The sequence below is a fragment of the Carcharodon carcharias genome, chromosome X (assembly GCF_017639515.1).
Source record: "Carcharodon carcharias isolate sCarCar2 chromosome X, sCarCar2.pri, whole genome shotgun sequence".
Classification (NCBI taxonomy): Eukaryota; Metazoa; Chordata; class Chondrichthyes; order Lamniformes; family Lamnidae; genus Carcharodon; species Carcharodon carcharias.
Genome location: NC_054507.1, coordinates 1,519,149 through 1,546,693, shown reverse-complemented (window position 1 = coordinate 1,546,693; position 27,545 = coordinate 1,519,149). Strand labels below are relative to the sequence as shown.

The following is a 27,545-nucleotide window of genomic DNA, read 5'->3' as shown; positions in this document are numbered from 1 at the left end:
ATCGATATGCAAGTCCTGTATGGTCTTCACCGTGAAAGAGTCTTTTACCGTGTATGTGAAAAACTTGCTCAAAACTGGTTCTAACAATTCACCCAACCATTTGGTCAATTAATGTTGCACAGACCCGGTGATAGATAAGATAGGGACATCACTTTTGTGTGTCTTGGACAGCCCATACATACGCAGACGCCTGGCTTAAATTTCAAACAATGCTTGGTGGTTAACTATCAGTCACCATCAACTGATGCATTCTCTATGGCAACACCTCTACCAAAGGTGTCCACTATCAGAGTCCACTTGCCAATCAATCTCTCTTCTCATACAGTATAAACAGTTGTTCCCTTTACATTTGGTATTTCTTGCAAATTGTCCTGATGAGTGCAAGACGAAACGCTTTGACAAAAAAGTCTTTTTTTCCAGCAGTACTCAAGTTCTGTACTATCAAATGACAACAAGTAGGATTTGCAGGATTTAAACATCATAGCATTGTCATAACTCATAACCTGCTTTTTTGTCTACAACCTTTAAACTCTGGACACAGCATCAGCAATTACATTGTTTAATTCATAATCTTTTCACGGTCAAACAAATGTCGTGAAGATACAGTGAAGTTTTCTTTGCAAACATTTTGGCCAGCTTCTATTTCTATTTTGAGCAATGGTTTTTCAGCCTTGCAACCTGAAGATTTCTTTTCCTTCTGTTTGTTGCTTTATCTTTTTATTCAGTCTTTCTTGTGCAACTACAAACCAATACTCTGGCTGCTTCTGCCTCTTCACATATTGATGCGTAGTGGTCATGTTACGTGATACAAATTACTTTTGCGTAGGTTTCCCTGGTGCTTTCTTATTTTTTTCCTCTTTTGATGGAAGCATGCCTTTAATCAGTCCTTGTTTGTTAAAGAAAGCTTATATTCCTGATTGACAACCAACTTCAAATTTATCTTCCTCAATCACTTCCTTCAAAACATATTTTGTTATTTCATTATGTTAATCAACACCAGATGAATAAACCTGCACCAGGGAGTTTTGCTCCCTTTACTCAAGTAATTTTCTAGGTAGGTCCCTTTGTTTTTAGCAGGTGAATTGTCATCACTGTTACAGGTAACTTGAATGTTCACAGAACTGTTCTTATCTAAAGGAACACCTACCATTCTAGATGGGCTTTCAAAAGAATGAATGTACATTTTTGACAATTGCCCAGTGGAAGGTTTTTGAAGCATGGTTTGTTGGTTAGTGCAATCACTAATTTTAACAAGTAAGTAATGTTTCTTACTTTACACTGGACAATTCATATCTGGTTTCTCTTCAGTAGTCGAATATTTTTTGTAATATTGTTTTTCCCAGCAACATGCTCAATTTTTAGATTGAAGGGCTGTAGCATCAAACTCCAGCTACTTTGACTTGGTTCAATGTTATCTTTGTCCAGCATAAATTTAATTTCCGCTCTCACTTGAGCTAATTTTCCAGGATCAAGTCCATAAGGATTTTGCTTGATCGGTGGAGCATTTTCCACCATCAAGGTCATGCATAACTAAAGACATTCACTCTGGTCTATCAATACACAATGGCTTGTATTTTTTAAGCAGTTTGGCTATGTCACCCTGAGACTTTTCTGGAACATGCTGTAATATTCTATCCAAATTTTTTAGTACTTTCATATTAGCTAATTTCATTACTGGGGGTTCAATCTGAGAATTTTCAATCCCTGATTCATTGTTTGAACCCTCAAGTGTATTCATATGACCATTTTCCTTCTTTACTACATGGAGTACACTCACTGGCTGAACAGTCTCACAGTCATAATACCGTTTCATTATATTTATATGACACACTCATTGTCCGGGATACTAATTACATAGTTTGCTTCATTGAGTCTCTTATTAACATAATAAGCTCCACTAAACCTATGCTTCAGTGGTTCACCCCACAAAGCTAACAGACCTGGTACTTTATCCCCACGTTTAAAAGTTCAAGTTTTAGTTGTCTTATCCACACGGTTTTTCATTACTTGTTGGGATGTTCCCGATCTACGGTGCATGCTTTTGGATATGTAGCTCATGAGAGTAATTTCTTCTTCTTGGGCCATAATTTTCTCTTTAATGAATTTAGGTGGTCGCCTTACTTCATGTCCATAGACTAACTCAAAGGGACTGAAACCAGTTGACTCAATTAGGTGCATTTTTAATGGCAAATAATAAAAATGAAATTCCCTTACCCCAATTCTCAGGATAGTCAAGGCAATAAGCTTGAATCATAGTTTTAAGGTTTGATGGCAACTTTCCAAAGCCCCTCGAGATTGTGGATTGTATGCAGATGATTTATTCTCCTTTACCCCTAAGGTATGCATTGCCTCCTGGAATGCTTGTGACACAAAATTTGATCCCTGATCAGACTGAACGTCTTTGGGTAATCCATACCTGGTGAAAAACTGAATTAACCCTTCGATTACCCCTTTTACAGTAATTTTTCTTAAGGGCATTGCCTCTGGGAATCAGGTAGATAAATTCATGATGGTTAAAAGAGATCAATGCCCTGTTTTAGTTTTGGGTAGGGGTCCTACACAATCCATTCGAATCCTACAAAACAGTTCATCAAAAGCAGGTATTAGGGTCAATGGGGCTGGTTTAATATAGATCTGGGGCTTCCCAGCCAGATGAGTTATGTGACATATCTTGTAGAATTCAACTACATCGCCATGCAATCCTGGCCAATAAAAGTGCTTCTTTATTACTTTAGCATGGGTATTTTTTATTCCTAAAGGACCTGCCATCGGAATCTCATGGGCAATTCTTAAAGTATCCCTGCAGTAACTAGGAGGGACAACAATTTGATAGGCTACTGTCCAGTCCACATCCACTGGTCTTTGAGGAGGCTTCCAGTTTCTTATGAATATATCGTTTTTTTTAGATAATACCATTCAGGCACTCTTTCGCATTCTTCCTCAGAATACGTCATCTGAGACAATCTCCACAAACCAGTCTACCTGCTGGGTTTCAATCAGGAAGTTCAGCTAAATAACTCAGCATCGCTATTTTCAGGTTCTTTATCCTCATTCAAATCTCAAAAAAAAAGTCCTATCCAGCCGCACACCTGAATCATCCTCCTTCTCAATTGATTCCACTTCATCTCATCTAGCCTTATGAGCTTGGACTCTAGTTATCACACAACCAGGGAACAATCCAGGATGCCCCTCCTGCAAAATCTCAGTTTCTCTCACCTCAACTGGCTCTCCTGAAACTCTCAGAAATGCTAATACTTTTCAACCTGCCAAATCATTACCCAGTATAAAATCTACCCTTTCAATAGGTAACCTAGGAACAATTTCCACAGTAACATAGCTTCATAAATTAATTTTATACAAGGGGACAAGTTCATAAATTCCATGAATGCCCTCTATTAATACTTTTTCTTTCCTCAAGCCATCTGGAAGACAAATCGTATCATCAGCCACCATCAATGACTGAACTGTCCCAGTATCCTCACAAAATATTAAGTTGATTACTTGTTTTGTTGGAGGAGTAAGGGAATACTTTTCCCTTAGAGACAAAACCTGTAATCTCCAGTAACTTGATTCACTTTATCAGTATCTAGAGAAGAATCCTCTTAACTATCCTGAGCTAAATCCACCATTCTAGTAGGTTATAAGGGAGCACTTTGTAATTGTACTACTGCTATTGCTATATCACCAGTTTCCTTTACTGGTATGGTCTTTTCAGGAGACTCCTTAGGCATCCCTGTTACTGCCACCAATTTAACTTTCAGCTTCTAACAATTTGCTTTTACATGCCCTGTCTTATGGCAATGAAAGCATACTGGCTTCTTTATACCACTTTTATCCTCTATAGTATTGTTCTTATTGACCGGAACAGTTTCTCTGAAACTATGTAGCCTAAGCTTTTCTTTAGCCAATGCATATCATTTAATTTCTCTCTCTTCTTGAAGCTCTCTGTTTCTGTCTCGTTTTTTCTTTGCTAGCTTATCTTTCTGGAATTTAATTTCAAGCTTCTGCATTTCCATTTCTTGTGCTCCTTCATTTTCCTCTCCTTCAAGTTTGAGTTTTTGCATTTCTTTTTCCATTTCAAAACTGCTTCATCTACAACTGTCTTCCAGCTAACTCAAGCTGCATTCTACCTTGGTCAGGCTTTTCATCTTCCAATCCCAGGTGTTGTGTTATTACCTCAATTATGTCTGCATTCTTAGCTTTTGATTTTAACTCCAACTTCAACTTTTCTGCTAATGCTATTAACCTAATGATGGTTAATTGTTGCAAATCATTCAGGGATAAATCTTCCCTCTCCAGAGAAGTCGTAGCAATTGATAAAGCCACCATGCTTTTCAATGGTGCAGTAAAATTCACCTAGAAATCTTGTTAGCTTTAACCTTAATGAGTCCTAGCATCTGTAGCTTTCTGTGGATTCAAAATCCTGCAAAGAGCCCCCAGTTTTATTAAGTAGACAACATTTTAAATCCCAGTTATTTTCTAAGAGAATGACGCCACAAGATTCCATGGTTGAAAACAGAAGAATTTTTACTATACAACTGTCAACAAAGCAAACACTAAATACTATCTGTCCTATATATTAACATCCAGAATTAACGTAAGTTAAAAAATGAATTGACAGGCAAATTGTAGTCAAATATAAACCATAAATTGCACCTTAAAAGGCAGATACAACTAAGACAGATCTTACAAATTGGCTCAGCAGTCCACTCAGACTTTAGTGATCAGTGAGTCATAAAGTCCTTAAAACCCTGTCTTCCTCGAGAAATTTCAGCTCCTCTCCTTCTAGTCTGATCCCCAGCTGACAGCAGCACATAACCAACCAGAGTTCCACGGGCACAGTCTTCATTACAAATGGCACATGTCTGCGGAACCTGCTCAACATGGTCTGGATGGGATAGATCCACCAATGCTATTGTCCTGCAACAGAAATAGCTGTAGCAACTTATTTTCTTTGCTTATTCTCAGCTTCTGGATCTAGCCTTCATGAATCTTCTTCAGCTTGTCTGTTCTGCTCCAGTGGACTCACCAACTGCTACTGTACAGCTTGGACTGATCTGCATCCTTTTATATCTTTCAACAAGGTTTCAGTTTCTCAACCTTAGCTTGTTTTTGATTTCCTTAGAAACTGGGAAGTTCAGTTTCATTGCTGTGTTTACCTTTTCTGCTTCACTTTCAGTTTCATTTTCAGTTCAACTTCTGTTTTGAGGTAGGGTCTGCCTCAAAACATACAAATTAAATTGTAACCTTCACAACCCGGCATTCAGAAAATGAAAACATTTATTTGCTTCATTTTTTAAATATGGCACTGCATATGGTAAATCAAGTCCAAGGATGGGCATCAGGTGAACTATTGGACCAGAGCAAACAGACATAATTTAGTCTCCATTTTAAAGCCATACATTCTGTCCTTAATCTTATATTTCAATTATAAATTTCTATGTCCACAATTATAATGGAAACTGCATAATGAAAACCTATCACGCTGTGATTATATGCTTCTAACAATGGTGCAGCCAAAGATTATATATCTTTACTGGACATGTGATACCAAAGGGAAAAAATTGTAGGGCTCTGGGGGAAGATCGGAAGAGTTAGACTAATTGGATAACTCTCAGCCCACTGTCACGATGGACTGAATGATCTCCTTCTTACTATTGAATTTATGATCTCCCAAAGTCGTACGACTTTCCTCTTTCCACTACAGACCAGGTAATGGCTGTTTTTCTCCATTATTAACAACTTGTTAAATTATATCATTATGACTTTCAAACATACAGGTCTGGGAATGAGCGCTAGCAGGTGGCTAATTGCAGAGAAAACAGACATTCTTTGGATTTTTATAACAGAAATTTCACCCCTTGACAAATACTAGAAGTAATAACCTTTATTTATTGATTTAAAAAAGGAACAGGTATGGAATCAGAACGAATGTTCTGACTAACACTTTGACATTTAAATTGTGAGAAAATTCAGTGCAAATCTGGTGACCCAGAGCCAACTGATTTTGTCTTACATAAATTTGTTATTGTAATATTATCTGAAAACTTCTTTTCTATGTGACCTAGCTTTTCTAATCTTATCCTCTTCTGCTCAATTCTCACCATCCTGTTTCAAAGTGGAAACATCTCTCTGAAATCTGGGTTCTTAATTAGCTGATTAATTTTAGCTTAATTAGCTTAATTAGTTTCTTCAGCTAGTCAAAAGTCCAGAATGGAAAGACTGGCACAATCAATTTCAAGCCAATCTCTGATACATAGAATATGAACAGAGATGACCACTGCTAAATGGATATACTCATCAATGCCCACATCTAGCATCTACTAGTGCCTGATCGAGAATCGCATCTGCTGCACTGCAAAAGTTAGAAATATTTAGAAATGAATTTACTAATTCAAGATGGTTCTGTTATTAGTGCAATCAGTACAAACACAAGGTATTTGCCTCAGTTGACAGGGAGCAGCAAGAACCACAAGCACATAATTAAAGATGAGCAGGTTTACCTGTGTGGGGTTGTCGGGGTTGTAAAGCTCAGTGGGTTTCTGCCCTCGCTGCTCCACACTATAGTATTTACACTGGTTCCATTGCGGTAACAATGGAGGTTGAGGGGGCTGAGGGCCATTGGGTACACTCAGCTGCATGACCACAACTCCATGACTGGGTGCTGGCACACCTGAGGTGAGAGGAATAAAAGCTAAATCAAATTCTATGGAAAGTTATACAAGCAGTTTCGAAGTAATAGTTAGTAACTCGTTTCTACATAATTTCACTTTGGCAACCCTCATTTAAAACACACTCACCTAAGGGGGATCAAAAGGTACTTGCTGTTGCAAAATAGTATCCAAAAGGGATTGGTCACAGCACAGTTCAGATGTAATAAGTCACTTTATTATCATCCATGAGCATGTTATATCTGTACACATTTTGGAACCTAGTCACATTCTTTGCCCTCCTCCAAGTCAAAAATATAGTCGACTAAAGTAATGGGACTAAAACTAAAAACTTCAATATTGGACTTCTATGAATGGAGATTTGCTTTGATTTTAATGGTTGATTTCTAAAATCGTCTCACATTTTTGCAGACTTTCAATCACAATTTCTTTTAAAAGTTACATTTTGAAAAAGTTGGACACTGCATAAGGCTGAATATGAAACTTGAGAGATTTAACTTAACCCTGGTTAAATTCTGTTTGTCAAACTCAGTGAACAGATACCACCTTTTATAATGCTGGTACATCCAGGCACTTTTGGAATTGTTCAGCGTGGTGCTTTTTGGGCTATTGGTCTGGTTAGAGCACAAAGAACTGGTTGTAAAGGTGTAGAAGGTGACTAAGTGAAATACAGTGCATAAGCAACTCAAAGACTGTTGGAACGAAAGATGTTAAGTTTCTTCTCTGCTGGAACCAGAGGAACATAAGATTGGTCAGGTTAGTCAAAAAATCAAGTCATTGCTGGAAGAGTTACTGCAGTTCAGCGTAACATTTCAACCGTTGAAAAATAAAAACAACTGCTCAATTGAACCAACACTCTGAATATCAGAATATTCTGATTTTAATTTTGACCTGGAGGGCAAGTTCAGGACGCTCTTAATGCAATGAGACAAATAATAGGCCATCTTTCATCACATCATTGCAGATTCTTGCATTCAAAAGTAACAAATAAAACATAGACAGCAGTCAAGGTTTGGTTGAAGCGGGGCATCTCGTTGCATGCCCAGTTAGGTAAACTTGTTCGTGCGTGTTTAGGTTTCAAAGGTTTTTGCCCACAAAGTTTCTGAAGTGTGAGCAGATGATGGCGCAGCGAGGGCAATAGGGCATCTGGGACCTTAGCAAACAACAGAATAAACAGTGTTTAATCAAAGAGATTAAAGGAAATAAACATAAAAGGAGTTGAAAAGGGAGGATGAAGTAGAGTGGGTGAATTCAATGCCAAATCAGGTACAGAAAGAGAAATAAAGTGGAGGGAAAGAAAGATTGGATTAAGAGAGAGAAAAGGGGACAGAAAGGAAAAGTAAGAAAGAAATAAAATTTGACATTTTAAAAAGCTAAAACAATTCGCAACCTGAAGGAACGAGACTCCACACCTATAACTATTTACTTCCCGGGCAAGAGAAGTTGATTGGCAGCCATTACCAGTTATCACAGCATTAAAAGGATATTTATGCCAATGAATACTAGACAACTTTCTGTGGCAAGTTCAATGGGCAATTAATGTACAAATGCAGCAACTTCATGAAAATCACGGAAAGGCTAAGCGCGAGATGCCATTTCCGCGAAACTTGTGGTGATTCGCAATTCACGGCGTATCTCTTTCTCGCGACAAGTTGCTGGCCGATTTGCGCATTAATAACAACTGTGTGTGATTCAACAAAATCTGTCCCAGTATTAATTTGGTGCTATCTTCAGGTAAAACCCAGCCAAAATTTAAAGTGAATTTTAAGATTGTAATCATCCCAAGCTATATCACAAAATATTTCTCTCCAGGTCTATAAGGAGTATTGGAAGCCATGCATCTCTGCTCATCTTTTGGATTTTTTTGATGGCGTACATCCCTCAGCAGCTAACTAAATGGTTGCAGGTGCTGATGCCAGTGATTTATGCGTTCACATGATAGTACCACAGAGACTTGCAACCTAGATGCCAGAAATACGTTAACAGCACTCATCTCAAAAATGTCAACAGATGACTTTAACTCTATTGCTCACTGCCCAATGTCAGCTCTGTTTCTCTAAATTTCGAGAGATTAGTGAGCTCCAGTTTATCAATAAGAAGCTTCCGATTACAGCAGTAGCTCAGTTCTAAGGCTACTGAATCACAACTTCTGTACTTCCTGAGGTTATATTTTATACTGCATTAAGCAACATTCACTTTTTTAAAAAAAAGCACAAAGCAATTCATTACAATGAAGGCAGAGAATATTCCTCCCTCCCATTCCCTCCAGTTTTCCTCCTGTATTGCTGACAAGGCTCTACTGCATATTTCTTGGTAACATTGAGCATAAAGGGTGGGCATGGTCTGGCTTATGAACTTCCCTACAACCAGAACAATTGCTGAGTTGTGACAGAAATGCAAGAACTTCCCCTGGAGCACCTTTCTGAACCAACCAATACTACTGTGAGAAGTCAGATTAGGCAACAGGCAACCCTATTATTTCAAAGCTGTGACAATCTGGATAAGAAGGGAACGCTTCACAATACCAAAGGACTACTTCAGAAAGACAGTTAGATTTGAAACATTCCTGCTTAACCATATTCTTCCCACAATTTAGAACAGCGACTCTCAGTTCCACCCACAAATGTGCCGTTTTGTTTACAAGGTTTTCATTTTTCTGTCAACTTCACTGTGTCCTCAGCTATTGTGCCCTATAGTTTTTTTTATTCATTCATGGGATGTGGCACTGTTGGCTGGGCCAGCATTTATTGCCCATCCCTAATTGCCCCTTGAGAAGGTGGGGGTGAGCTGCCTTCTTGAACCGCTGCAGTCCATGTGGTGTAGGTACACCCACAGTGCTGTTAGGGAGGGAGTTCCAGGATTTTGACTCAGTCACAGTGAAGGAACAGTGATATATTTCCAAGTCAGGATGGTGAGTGACTTGGAGGAGAACTTCCAGGTGGTGGTGTTCCCATCTCTCTGCTGCCCTTGTCCTTCTAGATGGTAGTGGTTGTAGTTTGGAAGGTGCTGTCGAAGGAGCCTTGGTGAATTCCTGCATTGCATCTTGTAGATGGTACACACTGCTGTCACTGTGCGTCGGTGGTGGAGGGAGTGAATGTTTGTGGATGGGGTGCCAATCAAGCAGGGCTGCTTTGTCCTTTAGTCCAGAATTCAGCCCAATTAACCAACCACAGCATTGTAAAACTCTTTGTGCGTTTCCTCAGAAAACTGATTTTAGAAGCTTGGTTTTGACTGTATGCTTCAATATAGATATTCCTCTCTGTAGAAGCAACCAATTGTCGTTGAAGCTGGCCGAGCAGAAAACCATTTATTGGCATGGTTTGAAGTAGGGATGTAAACAGTTTAGATCACTGCACTCAGGATTGGCAGAGAGAATTTCTCTTGCCACAACTATCTCTGGCATGGCAAAACTTGGATGCACAAGTTGTATCGCACAAACAGTAGCTTAGGTCTGATATTTATGGCAAGGCAGGAAGGTGGGGTGGGGTGCTGTGCTGTAGAATCCAGTAAGGCCAGGAATGTGGAGGCCCTACCGAACTTAACAACAGAGCTTCTATCATTATTTTACTTAGTTTCCTGCTCAGTGGCTAGTGCACCTGTTGTTATTAGATAGGATTTAATATTGAGACTTTAGTCTTTTCCTCCAGGGATATGTAATGCATCAGGTTTTTTGGGAACATACTTCTGTTCGCTTGTTGTTGCCAGATTTTTTATCATGTGCTAAACTGTCTGTTTTGCAACCAAAATCCTACCAAAGAAATCTCCCATTGTCTAAATCATGCTGTTTTGCCAATAATGCTTAGTATAAACACCAATGGAGAAATTAAGAGCAAATACATGTTTTTATACAGATACTCTGTCAGAATGCGAGCACTGAAAGCTGCTGATGCTTTGCCAAGTTGATTGTGTGCTAATCTGAACATGTGTGAGAGTAAATTTGCACTAACCTGTATATTGTTGCTGCATTTGCGCTGGGTTACAAGGAGAGGGAGACTGAGGCATCTGGTACTGCTCTGGACCAGGTGGCTGAAGGAATCCAACCGATTGGCTGAAAAAGTTTTGCCCAGTTTAGTTTGATACACAGCAGCTATTACACAGATCAACTCACACAAATCTATCTATATAATTAAAAGTCTCGCATCTAGCGCGTGTGCGTAGTGTCACACCTGAAAGTGTGGTCTCCGAGGAGTCACACCTTGAAAGTGTCACACCTCAGGGCATCACACCTCATATGTCCACAGGGGCAAAAAAAAACACAGCTGGCTCAAGTAACCACTTATCTGTTAAGTTACTAAAATATCATTGATTAAATATGAACAAAAAAAGTAAAAAAAAGTCCCAATGAGGAACAAGTAACCAGCAGAAAACCCAGCAATTGAATTCCTCTTTTATTTCCTAATGCTACTTTTTACAAACCAGTGTATGCCAGAAAAACAATCAAATAATCACTCAAATCATTTCTTCATGCTGTTTTTGGCTACCTTTTTCATTCTTTGCTTAGCCCACTTCACATAGCTAGCAATAACATCTATGGAATAACACAAAAATTATACAATTTTGGAATTAAAAAATCACTAAACTTACCCATTAAATTAGTTACTTAATGTTAGAATAGGCGTTCAAAAAAGTTCCATCACATAGGCCAGCTTTGCTGCCTGGGGTTTGAATTACAAATTGCACCTCAGATGCTAGGGTTGCCACCTAAATTGGAGATTCTGTGAGCGAGGGATGCGTTACGGGAGTTGGTTTTCCACCAACTCCTGTAGAACTTCAACAAAGAGAGTGTGCTGTAGCGAGCTGCAGAAAAAGACTGGTGGAAAAATCTGTGACATGCATGTGTACATACGTGATAAGAGCTGCATCGTGGGATTTGCAGTTTTCACTCTTTTCCTGTGGAACTTTAACGCCTAGAGAGCATCAGGACAAGCCATTTCTCATGACACATGACGCAATATTTGCAAATAATAACTTAAACTGGAGCAGCAGAAAGAAAATATTCAGCGCTTTAGCCAAGTTATTAAATAAAAAATTGAGTTGCCGGCGCCCTTCTGTCTCCTTGATGGAGCCTAACGTTTGCGCCAGAGCTGAAGAGGAATGTTTGAGGCAATTTGGACATTGCGGCATCAGTCAGCTAGACCCAGACTATAGCAAATTACACCTATTCAAGGTGCCTGTCACTGCAGAATTGAGAGAGTCGACAGACTTTCCTGGTGCAGTCATCCACCAACACCAGCTTCAGCAAAAACCAAAAATTCACCATAGAAAGCAAGGCAGGCAAAAAGAAATATTTTATCATGTAAATAACTGAGGAAATGAAGCAAATGTTTTAGGGAGGAAATAAAAAAAACTCACATTTATATAGTGCTTGGTCAAAGAAGTTTCAAGGTGTGTCTTAAAGCAGGAGAGATGAAGAGGTGAATGGGTTTAGGGAAGGAACCTGCAAACATGGAGCCCTGGCAACTTGAAGGCAAGTCTACCATGGTGGGGCAAAGGGAGTGGGCATGGGAAATGTACAAGAGGCCAAAATCAGAGGAATGGAAAGTCGGGGCTTTGGGACTGCCGGAGGTAATGGATTTGCGAAGGGATAAGAGCATGAAAGAAATTAAACACAAGGATGAGAATTTTAAATTTGAGAGGCCGGGAGACTGGAAGCCAATGTGCGTCTGTGATGCCAAGGATGATGGTTCAGAGGCACTTGGTGTGCGATAGAATATGGGCAGCAGAGTTTTGGAAACGCTGAAATTTGCAAAAGGTGGAAGACTCATCAGGAAAGTGTTGGAATATTTGACTGGAGATCAGAAAAGCATGGATGAGGCTTTCAGCAGCAGATGGGCTGAGGAGGGGCAGAGACAGGTAAAGTAGTTCAGGGTTAAATAGGATGCCAAGGTTGCAGTCTGGCACTGTAGCCAGGGAGAGGAACGGAATTGATGGCAAGCGTACAGAATCAAAGATAATGGCTTCAATCTTTCCAATGCTTATCTCATGTAAAGTGTAGTTCATCGAAAATAATTTAAGGCAAGAGAATGGAGGCAGTGGAAAAGTTGGTGGGGAGGTAGAGCTGGGGTATCATCAGTGTACATGTAGAAACTGAGCTCGTGTATGTGAATAATTCTGTCAAGGGACAGCACGTAGATGGGGAAGTAGAGGGGGCCAATGACTGATTGCAGCATCTTAAAGACAACAAATTCCACCATGCGAGGAAAAGAATATTTTGAGTGCAAGTAACCAGAAATAAGAGGTCCAAGAGAGTAAAACACCCAAGTAAGTTTTATAAAATGGTTGATAAATAATGTGACCATACCAGTATGAGTCCAGTGTGCAATATTTTTACCTCATCAGTCATGATATATTGCTGCAGTAAATTTGCTGCATTACAGCGATGAGCGAACTGCTATTGCGTTCAGGCTGAGTTGGAACCACAGTAAGCATTAAAAAGCGCAGTTCAGGTCCAGCAGCACTTGTAACCAACATCATAGCAGATTTATTAGTACTCAAAAAAAACCCACTAAGAAAGTAAGTTCAAGATACTTGAAGCAAGTCTTTATATACATGTTTTTATGTTTTTCCAACATTATAATACTCTTTACTCTTTTCTCCACATGCTTATTAACCTCCTTCAATTGGCAAGGCCAGGACTACAGATTCATTATACGGTCATCCTACTCCTCAAAACAACATGCAATTTGGCTAATCATTGATGGACTTGATCCATTGGTGATGTCCCAAGTTATGTTATTCAAGATGAGATTTGAACCTGTGTGGCAGGTGAGTGCTCTCCATAGCTTGTCCAACACTTACTCATGGGCTAACATTTTGTTAAATGCCCATGGACACATTTCAAGAAAAATATAGCAGCAGGCAAGGATTCAAAAATAGTTTCACATTTTAGGGAGAAGTCTTCACAAAGACTGTATAGTGTTTGAAGAAAGAAAAGTACAAGTCACAAGAGTTTGCATTCACATATATGCCATGTTTACACAGTGCTTATAGGAGGAATACAGGTGCTTAGGTTTCTTGACATGGTTGTGCACTCACTGGGAGAAAGGGAATTTAGATGATTGGGGCTGTCGACTTTCCCCATCAGTTAGTAGATCACTGTGCTGAGGTTGTCTGCACTGAATGAGCCTCCAAGAGTGGGCTTCAAATTGCTTGGTATTCCCCAGTTTCAGGCAAAGGTCAAACATCACTTGTTCTTACTGAGGTACATCGGACACGTGCTTCAACACGTTTGTTGTGGGGAGGCTGCACTGTGCCAGACAGGGAAGATGCACTTGCTATCTCGTAGCAAAAGTTGTGTCAGGCTGCTTGTTGTGGGGGGAAATACTTGGCTTTATAGTGAGTAAAGCCAACAGTGGGCTCAGTTCTCTGGAGCTGCAAGGCTGATCACCGATACTTGTGGTTGCATGGACAACTAGCTAGAATGTCTAAATGCAGGGTTTGAGACAGCATGCACCCTCCTTTCTGCAGCCTCTCCAGCATTAATCTGGTATTGAGAGATTATATTTGCGGAGCTGGTGCGTTCTGCATGTTGTGTATTGTTGTGCTGACCCTTGCAGGGAATCTACCTCTTACCATTCCTCTTCCACTCACTGAGAGCTTAGTTAGCTTTTATTTCCAGGCACTGCTTCAGACTTTCTTTGCTGATCAGCTTTAATTCATTATTAAATATAGAAGTTACACTTGAAAGAAACAAGCACATTCAAATTACTCCTCCAAAGGCATTGCAACTGTAGATGACAGATGAGAAATTACACAGACTAGAACTTATATCTCAGCCTTGAGTGGCACCATGCTTCCTAAAACAAGAGGTCTTAACCAGGTGCTTCGACTATATAACAATCTCTTACCTTGTGCTATTTTGCTGGGATGGTGGAATTACACTGTAATATACTGGCACTCCTCCACCAGGTAGTGTCCCCTGGACAGACTGACTGGGTACCATGACAGGCTGCTGGTAGGTCTGCTGTACAACTACTTGAGAATCACTGGACATTGGCACCTGTGTAGTAACAAATCAATTGAGAGAGAGAGAAAAACAAACTATTTCTTGGTAGATTATCTAAATGTTTAAAAGCAAGGTTTTGAAGCTGTTTGATTCTACCAATAAGTGAGAAATATAAAACCAATTCCTTCATACAGCTCTAATAAAAGCAAAATACTGTGGATGCTGGAAATCTGAAATAAAAACAGAAAACGCTGGAAATACTCAGCAGATCTGGAGAGAGTAACAGAAGAGTCAAATATGACTCTTCATCAGAACTGAAGGAGAGCAGAAATGTGATGGGTTACATGCCATCGAAAGCAGGGAAAGGGAGGGAGAACAAAAAAAAATATCAGAGATTGCGTAGAGGTTGGAGAGATTAAATAACAAAATATGTCATGAAGCAAAAGGGAATGATAATGGTTGTAGTAAAGGAACAAAGCATTTGTCAAAATTTGTCCATTTATCCAAATGCTTTGTTCCTTTACTAAAACCATTACCATTCCCATCTTTTGTTCCATAACATCACTGTCACTCACTTCACTGTCCCTGGGTCAAAATCCTGGAACTCCCTCCCTAACAGCACTGTGGGTGTACCTACACCATGTGGACTGCTGCGGTTGAAGAAGGCAGCTCACCATCACCTTCTCAAGGGGCAATTAGGGCTGGGCCAGCCAGCAACACCCACATCTCATAAAAGAATTTTAAAAAATGAACTACAGAAGAACTTGACAATATTTATAAGTGAAGAGAACAATGGTAGATGAATCTTCAGGGGAGCCTTGGGAAATATAATGCATTTTGTATTAAAACCAAGGTATTGCACATTAGAAGACTAAGTGGAAGATGAATTACTCAACGACTGGGATTAAACTAACTGAGGAAGAGATTTTCAGGATCTGGGAATGACAGATCCAGCACTCAATATGTTCAAAGACTGCAGAACAATATGTCAGTAAAACTAACACAATTCTGAACTATACGGTTTTGCCAATTGTGTAGGGTACAAATTTGAGGCCAAACAGTTGTAGCTGTATGATATATCTTGAGCTTCTGGTCTCCAATGTCTGGATCTGTACAAAGGATAATGAGTTTGATCTTTAGTGTCAGAAAATTGAGTGATTGGGAAAGGAAGGAAAATTCAAACCTAAGCTTTGAAAAACAGTAAATGAGAAGGAAGCTTTATTTATACATATAAATTGCTTTTTTTAAAAAAAAGTTAAAGTAAACTGGGAAGATGACAACAGTAGATAGAGAAATGGTTCCCACTGGCAGAAGGTTAGAGAACCAGAGGAGACTGATTAAAGGTGATTGGCAAAAGAACCAGAAGCGACAAGAGGAAAGACCTTTTTACGCAGCGGGTAGAGTCAGACGCAATCGGAGCTTTCAAAAGGAAATTGGATCATTATGTGAATAGAAAATATTGTAGAGCCACGTGGAGTGGGACTGACTGAGCTGCTCTTGCAGAGAACTGGCACCGTCATGATGAGCTGAATGACCACCACCCGTGCTGTATTCTATGATCCTAGGAAGTGATTATTTTCCAGTGTCTATAATGGAGGCATAAATTCTGGTCTCTTGTGATGTGGAACTGGAAACTGGTCAAAGGGTGGCTTAAATTATACGCACAGCCTCATCTGCAATGTTATCTTTTTATATAAAAGCAAAATACTGTGGATGCTGGAAACCTGAAACAAAAACTCAGCAGGTCTGAGTCATCTGGACTCGAAACGTTAACTCCGTCTTTCTCTCCACAGATGCTGTCAGACCTGTTGTTTTTTTGTGCGCTGGAAAAGCTCTTTCAAAAAATCTTAATTTGTGATTTGTCCTTACTGCTTATGAAGTTCCAAATTGGAGTGTTATAACCCAATAATAGAGAATATGGCCTAGGTTTTCAATTGGAGTGCTGACAAGAATGTGTTTAAAATGAATAGCTTACAATGATATTTGGAGGAACTAGAACAAATTAGATGATTATATAAAAAGGAACAACGGGCAGAATATTCCCCCTGTTGGGGAAGTTGAAAAGCGGGTGCGTGGAGGTGTGCCTCTGATCGGCGCCCCCAATTGGGGGCGCGCCACCATTTTACGTGGGCGGGCCAATTAAGACCCACCCAGCGTGACGTCAGCATGGAAGCGCCATGCACTCCCTGTGCAGGCGGGGGTGGGGGGGGGATTCCCTAAAATTGAGAGTGCGCTCTTTCACGCATGCACTCGGAAGAGCGCACTCATCTCCCCAAGGCTAAGTGCAGCCTCAGGGAGATCGGCTCTACAGTAAAAAATCTGAAAAATAGAAAAAGAAAATTTCCCTGACATGTCCCCTCGTGTGACACTGTCACATGAACTGGGACATGTCCATCACTTTTAAATACAGTTTAATTACATTTTTTAAAAGCTACATGAAACCTCATCCTGCCGGTGGATGAGGTTTGATGCTTTTTCGAATGCCCACCAGGGCTCCCAGCCTGCCCGCCAACCTTAAGGTTGGACGGGCAGGTCCACTAATTACTTTAATGACTCTGTCAATGGCCTCAATTGGCCATTGACAGATTGGTGGGCGCACAACTGATTCGGTTGAGTCCCCGCCTAACTGAAAATTGAAATGGAGCTGGGTGACATCAGGAGTTTCGCCCGACATCATCCCGCGTCAGCGAGCGGGCCCCAGCGCCCCGCTCAGCGACTGGGAAATCCTGGCCAATGTGCAGGATTACAGGGAGAAGGCAGGAGAATGGCACGAGGTGAGTTGCTCATTCGGAGAGCCGGTGCAGACACGATGGGCCAAATGGCCTCCTTCTGCACTGTAACAATTCTGAGATTCTGTGACGCCTTTGTTATTTAATCTCTCCCACCCTCTAACAGATCCCTGACATTCCCTTTTGTTCTTCCTCCGTCTCCCTCCTTTCGATGGCATAAAACATTTCTACCCTCTTTGTTAGGTAGATATAATAGGACAGAAAATTATGCTTGGCGGGCACATGCCCGACCTGACCGAGTGTGAAATGGCGTGCACTGATGTCGGCTGAGCGTGCTGACGTCAACGCACAGTTGCACAAGTCTGCGGGCGCGCGCTGGAGCCTGAAGCGCGTCCTCCGATAAATAAAAGGCCTGTTAAGACCATTATATTATCAACTGAGTTTGATTTATCACTGCCCGTTCAACCTAACAGTTGGCAGGCAGGTGAAAAGGTGAAGCAGCCTTTGCCTTTTTTGGAAATCTCATCCATTGTTGGGATGAGGGTTCCAAAAGCAAATACAAATAAAATAAAAACTTTATTTTTTAATTAAAAACATGTCCCTGATCATGTGACAGAGTCACATCAGGGGACTTGTTTTCTTAAAATTTTTCTGATGTTTGACATTTTGTCCAATATATTATTCATCTTCCTGAGACAGCTCCATGCCTCAGGGGGATTATTGAGCGTTCTTTCACGTGCATGCGTGAACTGCGCGCCTGGCCTGCTCGCCTGCATAGGCAGCACTCAGTGCTACCGCTCACCTATCACACTGGGCAGGCCTTAATTGGCCCGCCCGTGTAAAATACCCTGTGCTGCTGATCACAGGCAGCGGTCGGCTTCCTGACTGCCCCTGCCAAGGGCAAAATTCTGCCCATAATGTTATTGGAATTTATTGTAAAATAGTGGTGTGTGTGTGTGTATGTGTCTTAATTGGATTAAAGGCAGCTGGTCTGAAGACTTTGATGTTTCAGAAGATGAGCTTAGTTTGAAATGTTAAGTAGGTAAACATGGAGGAACTTTAGCCTGTAAGGTGTAAAAGGACATTTGCATTTTTAAATAAACTAGGCTAGATTGTTTTTAAAGGTGGTGTGAAATGTGTCACCAAGCCAGGTGAAGTTCAGAAACCCTGGCCAGAATTTTTAGCTCAGCGGGCAGGCAAGTACCCGACCGAGCGGGAAATGACGCGTGATGACGTTGGCCGAGTGTGCCGACATCATTGTGCAGTTGCGCAATAGTTCAGTTGGCCAGCAGCGCGCCCGCCAACAATTAAAAGGCCTATTAAGGCCACTAAGTTATCAATTGTTGTTAATTTTTCACTGCTCATTCAACCTAACGGTTGGTGGGCAGATAAAAAGGCCAAACGGCCTTTGCATTTTTTTGGAAACCTCATTCAAGGGCAGGATGAGGTTTCCAAAAACAAATACAAACAAAATAAAAACTTTATATTTTAATTAAAATCATGTCCCTGCTCATGTGACAGCTACATGAGGGGACATGTTGCATTACATTTTTCTGTGCTTTATTAATCTTTTCAATATCTTCTTCATCTCTTTGAGGCAGCTCCGTTCCTCAGGGAGGTTATTCAGGGCTCTCTCACGTGCATGTGTGAAGTTCACTCTAGGCCTGCTTGCCCTCCTCCCTACCCACCACCCCCCCACCCCCCCGACCGCACAGGCAGCGCTGCACTCGCATATCATGCTGGGTGGGCCTTAATTGGCCGGCATGAAATCGTGGTGCGCTGTCGATCGCAGGCAGCAGTTGGCTTCCTGCCCACCCCCACCAATCCCGCACGCCATGGGCAAAATTCTGCCCAGTGTGTTTATTTTTCCCAAAAAAATACTGGTAAAACTGCACTATGAGAGATTTTTATGATGAGGGAAGTTCAAAGACATAGTGAAACAATGGGAATTTGCATTCAACGAGGAAAATATGTAGAAAGGAGCAAAGGTTGTGTGTGAGGGAAGGCATTCTAAGATCTAACAAGCGTGAAATGCCTTCAATATCTAAGCCTCAAGCTGCTGTCCACAAAGAACTGAAGTTAAGGAAACTCACATTGAATTGGGTTGTTCAGGGCATCGTGTTTCTTTGCCTGGGTCTTTTAAGATCTATGGCCAGAATTTTTCGCTGAACAGGCGGGTGTGCACCGACCTGCTCGAGTGTAAAATGACGTGCGATGATGTTGGGTGAGCGTCCTGCCGTCATTGCGAACTCGTCTGATATTTTGATAGGTAGGCGGGCGCGCACGGAAGTCAGCAGCGCACCCGCCAACAATTAACAGGCCTATTAAGGCCATTAAAGTCATAATTAAATGCAATTTTCCGCTGCCCGTCCAACCTTACAGTTAAATTAAAAATAAAATAAAAATGTTTAAATCTCATTTATAACATGTCCCTACTCGCGTGACAGAGTCACATGAGGGGAATGCTTTTAATATTTTTAAATTCTTTATTTATGTTTTCAAAATTCTTCAGCTCCCTAAAGCAGCTCTGTGCCTTCGCTCTCCCCCCTCCCTCATCCTGGCAGCGCTCAGCGTTGCAGTGCGTGATTCAAGCTGGCTAGCCGTTAATTGGCCAGGCAGCATGAAATTGCGGTTGGGGCTCGAACACGGATGGCGGTCGGTTTCGTGACCGCTCCTGGGCCCGCTCATCGAGGTAAAAATCCTGCCCTGAGTGTCTTATTGTTGCCTAAACGGAAGTGTAATTGGGAGTTAGATTAATTAGGGGATTTAGAAGTTATCATAGTAGTAATTTGTAGATCGATGCATTTGCTTAAAATTCATTTTTCTTGTTAATAAATGTTTAATCTAGTTTATAAAACCCAAGAACATTATTACTGAATTGAAAGCCCGCATCTCAAAACGTACAAATTGAAAAATTAGTTGTGGCTGTTGTTTCAAGTTTCCCTCTGGGATTTGAACAACTCAGCATTTACCATCGGCTGTGTCATAACATTCTTCGGTTCTAAAGAAGAGTCATATTTGACTCAAAACAATAACTCTGTTTCTCTCTCCACAGATGCACCCAGAAATGCTGAGCATTTCCAGCACTTTGCTTTTATTTCCTCTATTCAGCTGCTTGCAATTCTCTTAAGCCTTCATATTCTCACTCACTTTTCCAAAACGACTTCACCTAATTCAGGGTTGCGGGGAGTCGGAGCCTATCCCAACAGGCAATGGGTGCTAGGCGGGGTACACCCAGGACGGGATGCCAGTCCAGCACAGGGCACACACTCGCACGCACACACACACACGCGCACACACACACACACAGGGACAATTTACCGTAGCCAATCCACCTAACCAGCACCGTCTTTGGATGGTGGAAGTAAACCGGAGCACCCAGAGGAAATACATGCAGACACGGGGAGAAGGTGCAAATGCCACATAGACACCCGGGGTCAGGATCAACCCGGGGTCCCCGGAGCTGGGAGGCAGCAGAGCTAACCACTGCCCCACCTTGCTGCCCTCAGCTATCATATTGTTTCATAGTAATCTGATTGCTGTGTGGGAGCTACAAAGCCTGTGCTTCTACTGCCCCAAGGGAATCAAGTGCTGACAACTCCAGGACTTTTCCAATAATCTAATGGTCTATGGAAATGACATAACCCAGATTTTGTTTTAAATCACAAATGACAGCCTATCATCAACATGTCTTCCCAACTCCATTCCTGCTTTAGCTTAGGGATACAGGCAGCCCCTCCAACCAACTGCCCCCGGCCTCCACTAATTCCTTGATTTTGCAGCCCTTCAGTATAATGCTTTTATCCAGTTGGTTGGCATGAAGGGAGAGTAATTTGGTCTATATGTGCTTCAACTGCCTGGCCAGCTGGTGTTCTCCGTTCTGCAGTATTCCTAATAGGTCAACTAGTTCCTTCCCACTCAGGTCCCCTGCCAGCAGCAACTCCAGACCCTAGCCTCCTATGACCCAAGTGTTTCAACTGCATTCCCTTACTTTACAGCCTTAGTATTAGGAAGCTCTCTGTTCCAAGTCTTAGCCCAGTTACAACTCTGTTCATCCATAAACAGACTTTGGGAGACAAAATGACAAAAGACAAAGAGGCACACAGAAAGCAGAAGATGATTGGAAAGTGGACAGAAAGAATGAGATTTACAAAGAAAAAAGGGAGAAAATGAGAAACAGAGTCAGAGATAAATATTAAAATGATTCACTTTAAAAAGGTTTCATTCTAGGGGCAGAGGCCTTCAAGCAAGACAAGTTCAAACACCAAGAACTAGGTACCAAGATCGATGCAATCGGCGTTGCTGAACAATTACTTTTCTTTCTCAACACGTTTCCCCTACATCCCTCCGCCACCCAACCAATTTCCAGTTCACACACTGACTCCAAGTTAGCCCAGCACAGGCTAGCTACACTCATTGAGGGTTAAGGTTCCCTGGGGCAGCAAGACTTGAAAGTTCATGAAGCAAGAAGTTAATAGTCAGACCCCACAACATGAAAATCTGTCACTGAGTAGAGGCAAAGCGACACAACTGCTTTCTCTGGGAGCAAACCCCCAGCACACACACACATACATGCCCCAGAAGTTGCAGGAAGTGATCGAAAGGGACTTTAGAAACAGCTAGAGGAGGAGGCGGCCTGAAGCAAGACAAAGCTGGGACTTCTACTATCCCCTCTTCCGAGTGTGTGGAATTCACCTTCTGACGCTGATGCAGCTGAAGAGGACTCGAAACGTCAACTCTTTTCTTCTCCGCCGATGCTGCCAGACCTGCTGTGTTTTTCCAGGTAATTCTGTTTTTGTTTAGGGCTCAGCATTGTTGTGTTCCCATGAAACCCAATTAAATGATGCCAGGGCACAGAGATAAAAGTGGCAATAGCAGGCTCTTTTGGGCAGTGCTGGATAGCCAAACTCAGCTGCTGCTTGGAAGCAATCTGGTCACCAGCGATACAAATCAGGACACCATCTCTGGCACTGGTCAACATTGGAGAATACTCCGCTAGCTTTCATTGGCACCACGAGGTATACACCAGTAACATCAGGCACCAGTTTATTATTGTCAGTGCTGGCTGGTAAAAAATTAGTGCACTGGATTACACCGGGCAACAAGCTACTGGAGTCAAATAGGGATCTCAGATGATGCAGTACAAGTGGACACTTTTGAACAGCTGTTCTGATTATTGCACTGCATGAGGTCCAGCAAAATAGACTCAGATATTGCAGATGTTCCACAATAGATTTAACACACAGAAAATCTTAGGTCTTTACAATGCACATTTGGATCAGAGATAGCGAGGGCCAGAGGACACTGGCACTCTGTTTCATCAATAGAGGACACTGGCACTCTGTTTCATCAATGCACTAAGTGCAGCAACATCTATTGTACCAACTAGTCATAGTGAACCAATCAGAAGCATAAAACTCTTCAATGAGAAGGATGTTGGTGACCCTTCTCATGTTTTCTTGTTTTGAGGAAGGGAGAAAAAACTTGAGGCACTAACATGAGGTGAACTGACTAATGGTTAAAAATCACAGGTAATGTTTTGTTCATAAAATAGGCTTCAATAACATATCTATTTCCCAGATTTCTGTAGTGAAGAAGTTCTGAACATTTGTGGTAAAGTTCTGAACATTTCACTCCGTATGTAATAACACTAATGAGTTTGATGAATGTGCTTTGACTTTTTAAATTTGATTTTTGATCGATTTCCTAGAATTCATTACCTGATATGATGGAACAGATGAGTATTGGACCATCATCCCTTGCATCTGGTTTCCCAGATTGCTTCGCTGATTATTCATCAAGCCTGGTGTTTGGGGTTGCTGTACACCCATCATCCCTTGGTAGGTCTGCTGCTGGTTTGGTATCACACCCTGTAAACCTATGTTCCAGAATAATAAAAAAAGAGTAAGAGCTGGGCCATTGGTTGCTTATCATAAAGAAAACCAGCAAAACTACAGGATTGATGCGTGGTTTATAGGAACCTCAAAAAGAAACATTAATATCATATTAAGATGGATTCTCCCGTTACTTTGATGGATGAGTTTTTAGCAAGGAGAACAATTATTATAAAGAACAGTGTACATATGCCACCAAATAAATCCTTTACATAGGGAGGAATGCCAGAAATAGTGCACTACCTCAGTCCCTGCAGTAAAAAACTCTTATTTTTCAAACCAATTCTAGAGGCTCCCCAATGGTGCATTGGATTTACAATTGGTAACTGAGATGTAAAAATCAGGAAGATCACAGATTTCATCCCCAGTTCTGTGTTGAGATAGTTGATCTCAGCCAGGGTACAACTGGCTTCAGCACCCCTGGGTTAAAGGAAGAAAAAAAATCAGCCAGGGTTCTGGCTGTCCAATGAGTCCTACTGCAAGTGTGTGGACTCAGATGAGAAGGGAATCTGGCTCGATTGCGGTGCCTTCATAGATGATACTCACTTATGATGCCTCACACATTGAATAATAGCACTTTGAATCTGGCAACTAGCATGTGAAAGTTTACTCTTCATGTTTAAGGGACAAAATCAGTAGCTTCTACTGAAAAAAATTATGATCATGACAGGACTCCATGAGAATCACTAGATGATCAAAAGCAGACAAGGAGCAGGGAAAGATCTTCAACATGCTACCTGGGTATAAAACTGGCACTACAAATTGGATGCCTGTTATAGAAAATGCTCGATTTTCCACAAAGGAAATATTGTTTGTGACTAATCTGCAACACTGGCTTTGCACCTAGCCAGCAAGTCAAAAATCTACCCCACCGTCTTTAACAACTGTTCTAATTTCTGCAGCTGAATGGGAAGTGTAGCATTAGCATCAAGCTGCTGCATTCTCTAATGTATACTCTGATACCAAGTTAGAACATTAAAGGCAATAACGTTACATATTCAGATATCAATTTTGCTCTTCTAGAACGGCTGCCACTTTACCAAATTATTATGGAACCTATGGAACATACCAAGATTGAAATGTCTGCAAGATCACCAAATCAAATATGATATAAAACAAATTAACCATTGGACTATCCAGAAAATTTCTGTTCCCCTGGGGAAACACTTAAGTTTTGAGTTCACGCATTCAGACACTGAAACGAACATTGATATTGCAGTAATAAAAATGTCATAAAGACCTTCATTAATGCAATACTGTGATGTGAAACTCGTCTCCTTTTGGCTGACTTTGGCTCAGTAGTCTTCCGGACACGCTGGCCTGAGCCATAATTCTAGTTTCTCTGGATCTACTCCTCCAAAATTCACTAACAAGCCCAAGTGGAAAACTGCACACAATTCTTGGAGGCTGACACATTGCTTTTCAATAAGAGAAATCTAAAGCAGCAATCATGGCTACATTTTAGATAAATAATCATATCCAGAAGCAAAAATTGATCAGATGTCAACAACTTGCACAGGACAGCCAGATGAAAAAAACTGGTGCAGGATAATGGTACAAAGTTAAAATATTTTACAAACTGGCTAAAACATTGAAGGCATGGTTTAAATTAACAATGCTGGAAAAGTTATGCACACAATGTCCTGGTGTCATACAGGGTGTTGTTCCAAATGACTTTTCCTTGCAAAATGGACAGAGGCAATACCTTTGTACAGCAGTGTGTGCAGGATGCCAAAAGGGAAGAAAACTGCTTTTAATTAACTGAAAAGCAGCTAATTAAAAGTTGAATGTAAAGGCTGAGGAGCAACTTCAGTTTTTTTTTACATAGATCAACGGATCTGAAGAGTAATGTAATCTAAAGCCATTGACTTCTAGAGGTGAACATGACGAGGAAAGAAACATTTGCATGTGATAAAAGAGCTCGTCTGATATGTATGTCAGTGATAAAATCTTTAAGTCTACAATGCAATGTATTTCACTAACCTGTTTGTTGCGTTGGCTGAGGCAGCTGTTGACTGCGCTGAGAGTTGTAAGGAACCTGGGAGAGAGGCCGGTACTGCTGGTTGGAGCTTTGGTACTGCCCAGGGGGATAATAAGAAACAGGGATCTGCAGATAGAGAAAAGGACAAAATAATCCACTTAACTTCAATTCCAAAACTGGCAACATGCCATTACCCTGCATCTGTAAAGCTAAGGCAACACATCTGTAAACACAAGGCAAACCATATCACCTTTGTAAAACTTAGGATGCTCAAGGATGTGCATGTATTCAGATTACAGTAGCTCCAGTGGTTATTGTGTACGTTTGAAGAATATATATCTGAGTGTTTTTTATCACATAGAGGACAATAGGTTAATGAGACTCCAAGTTCCAAGTTTAAATGACTGGTCTAACAATGCTGGGCAAGCACTTCCAAGTCATGTATAAAATATTTAGACATAAAATAAAGCCCCCTCTATTCTATCTAAACATTGTACCTTGGTCTAAAATTTCAGAAGAGCACTTGCATGTACAGCAGCTATTTATGTTCTGTGATTGTCAATTTAGTGTCAAGTGGTTCTGAATTGAGCAATTTCAGCTATGGGTCCATGTTCAGCGGGAACTGAATTGAGACTGCAAAAGATACCTTCCATAGGTTCTGCGAATCTTGGTTTCCACTTCTCTTAAGACCCAGTTACTAGCTTGGCTGAAGAGAAGATATCTTTTTGACTCACTTTTCTTCTCACACATAATCATAATGGAATTGGGAAAGAACTCTCCTCCATTCTATATGCTCGTTATCATCAACATCAAGTATTAACCTGTTAGGTAGGGCTGATCCTTTCCAACTGGTTCCAACAGGGCTGCTCCCCGAGTCAAAACGTGTGTCTCCGAGCTTTCCTCTGTCCCGTGTCATTGCTTTAACCTAATTTACTGCCAGTCCACCTTTCCTCACTGGATATTTGCTCTTGTTCACCCTGTACCAAAGATGATCCCCAGCATCCTTCTACCAACCTCATTGGTTCTAATATTAGTACTTTCTAGAGTTTTATAAGTTACTAACTTGCAAATTGCTGATAATGGTTGCAGGCTTTTGTACAACTGTCTTCTCGCGCAACAACTTGAACTTTAATATAAAGCTCTTTTGATGTAATAAAAAGTACCAAGGGATCAAACAGTGACTCCAATAGGTTGACGTTGTACCACATTCTAAACACTGTACCTTCCTCATACTCCATCTTCACAGATGTATCATCCATGGTGCTAACAATTATTCTCAATGCAAGTCTCTCACTACCAAAATTTGAAACGTTGATATATTGTCACATAGGCCAGAGGATTACAGACTAAAACTATTAATATCTTTAAATAGTAATATGACGCACAAAAGTTGGCAAATGCTGGAAGCACAAAATAAGTGCATATTGAAAAAGTCTACATAATGGGTCAATTATCCTTCATAAGGTCTTCAGAGTATGTTCAAAGTCTCTAACTTTAATAAATAGCTTTGTTTCTGGACAATGAATCATGCCTATTTTTATCTTGCTCACCAACAAGCAAGGCCTGCTTCTGAAATCTCTTGCATGATTCAACCAATCGTTTTTTGAAAGAACCCCAATGCACTTTCAAATTTGCATCTCAAGAACTTTTAATCCCATAAACTCCTGGTGTAATTGCAAACATTCCAATCTACATCATGAAAGAAACTAATTGTTTTACTTTAAATGCACAATTCTGCTAAACAAATCTAGAGCATTTTGCACCAATCACCTGAAACATTTTGGTCTAATCCACAATTAACAGTGGAATTTTTAACTGGCCATTTCTACAGGACATCTTCTGCTCCTCCAGAAATGTTCTCTTGGGACATTTTGGTGAATCATCTGTCAGTGCATTACAGTACACATCTCCAAAGCCTTAAACAGGTTCTCGCACAAATTATCATTGTATGCCATCACCCCATGCCATTGTATGGCTATGTAGTTGTTTAATAGTTTTATCTGTCCTGTAGTTGATGGCTTGGGCTCCATCCATTGCTCAGGCATCATCCAGAAGACTGTCCTTTCCTCCACTTGTTCTCTCATATCAATGAGCTCTTTCACTCATCAATCAATCAATGTTATCCACTCCTTGCTGGTAATACCACTCCGTATTCACAATTTGCTTCAGATTTCACATCTGAAGTACTCACAACCTCCAGTCCTTCTAAATTTAACAGCTCAATCATGACAACTCCTGAACAAGGCAATAAGTTTCTTTACCAATTCTTAAAAATTACTGGGCTCAGTTAAATTTACCAAATAAGTAGATGGACTAAAATGGGGA

At 40.9% G+C, this 27,545-nt stretch overlaps 1 protein-coding gene across 7 annotated transcripts in view; it reads right to left on the bottom strand.

Moving 5' to 3' along the window:
- The window catches only part of LOC121273296 (R3H domain-containing protein 2), a 289,299-nt gene that overhangs the window by 21,033 nt on the left and 240,721 nt on the right, over positions 1–27,545 (bottom strand). For all 7 annotated transcript variants that reach the window (XM_041180375.1, XM_041180377.1, XM_041180380.1 and 4 more), the window contains 5 exons: positions 25,223–25,346; positions 23,066–23,223; positions 14,519–14,670; positions 10,619–10,719; positions 6,504–6,673 (listed from right to left, as the gene is read on the bottom strand). In XM_041180375.1, coding sequence (XP_041036309.1) covers positions 6,504–6,673; positions 10,619–10,719; positions 14,519–14,670; positions 23,066–23,223; positions 25,223–25,346 — 705 coding nt within the window. The remainder of the gene's footprint in view (positions 1–6,503; positions 6,674–10,618; positions 10,720–14,518; positions 14,671–23,065; positions 23,224–25,222; positions 25,347–27,545) is intronic.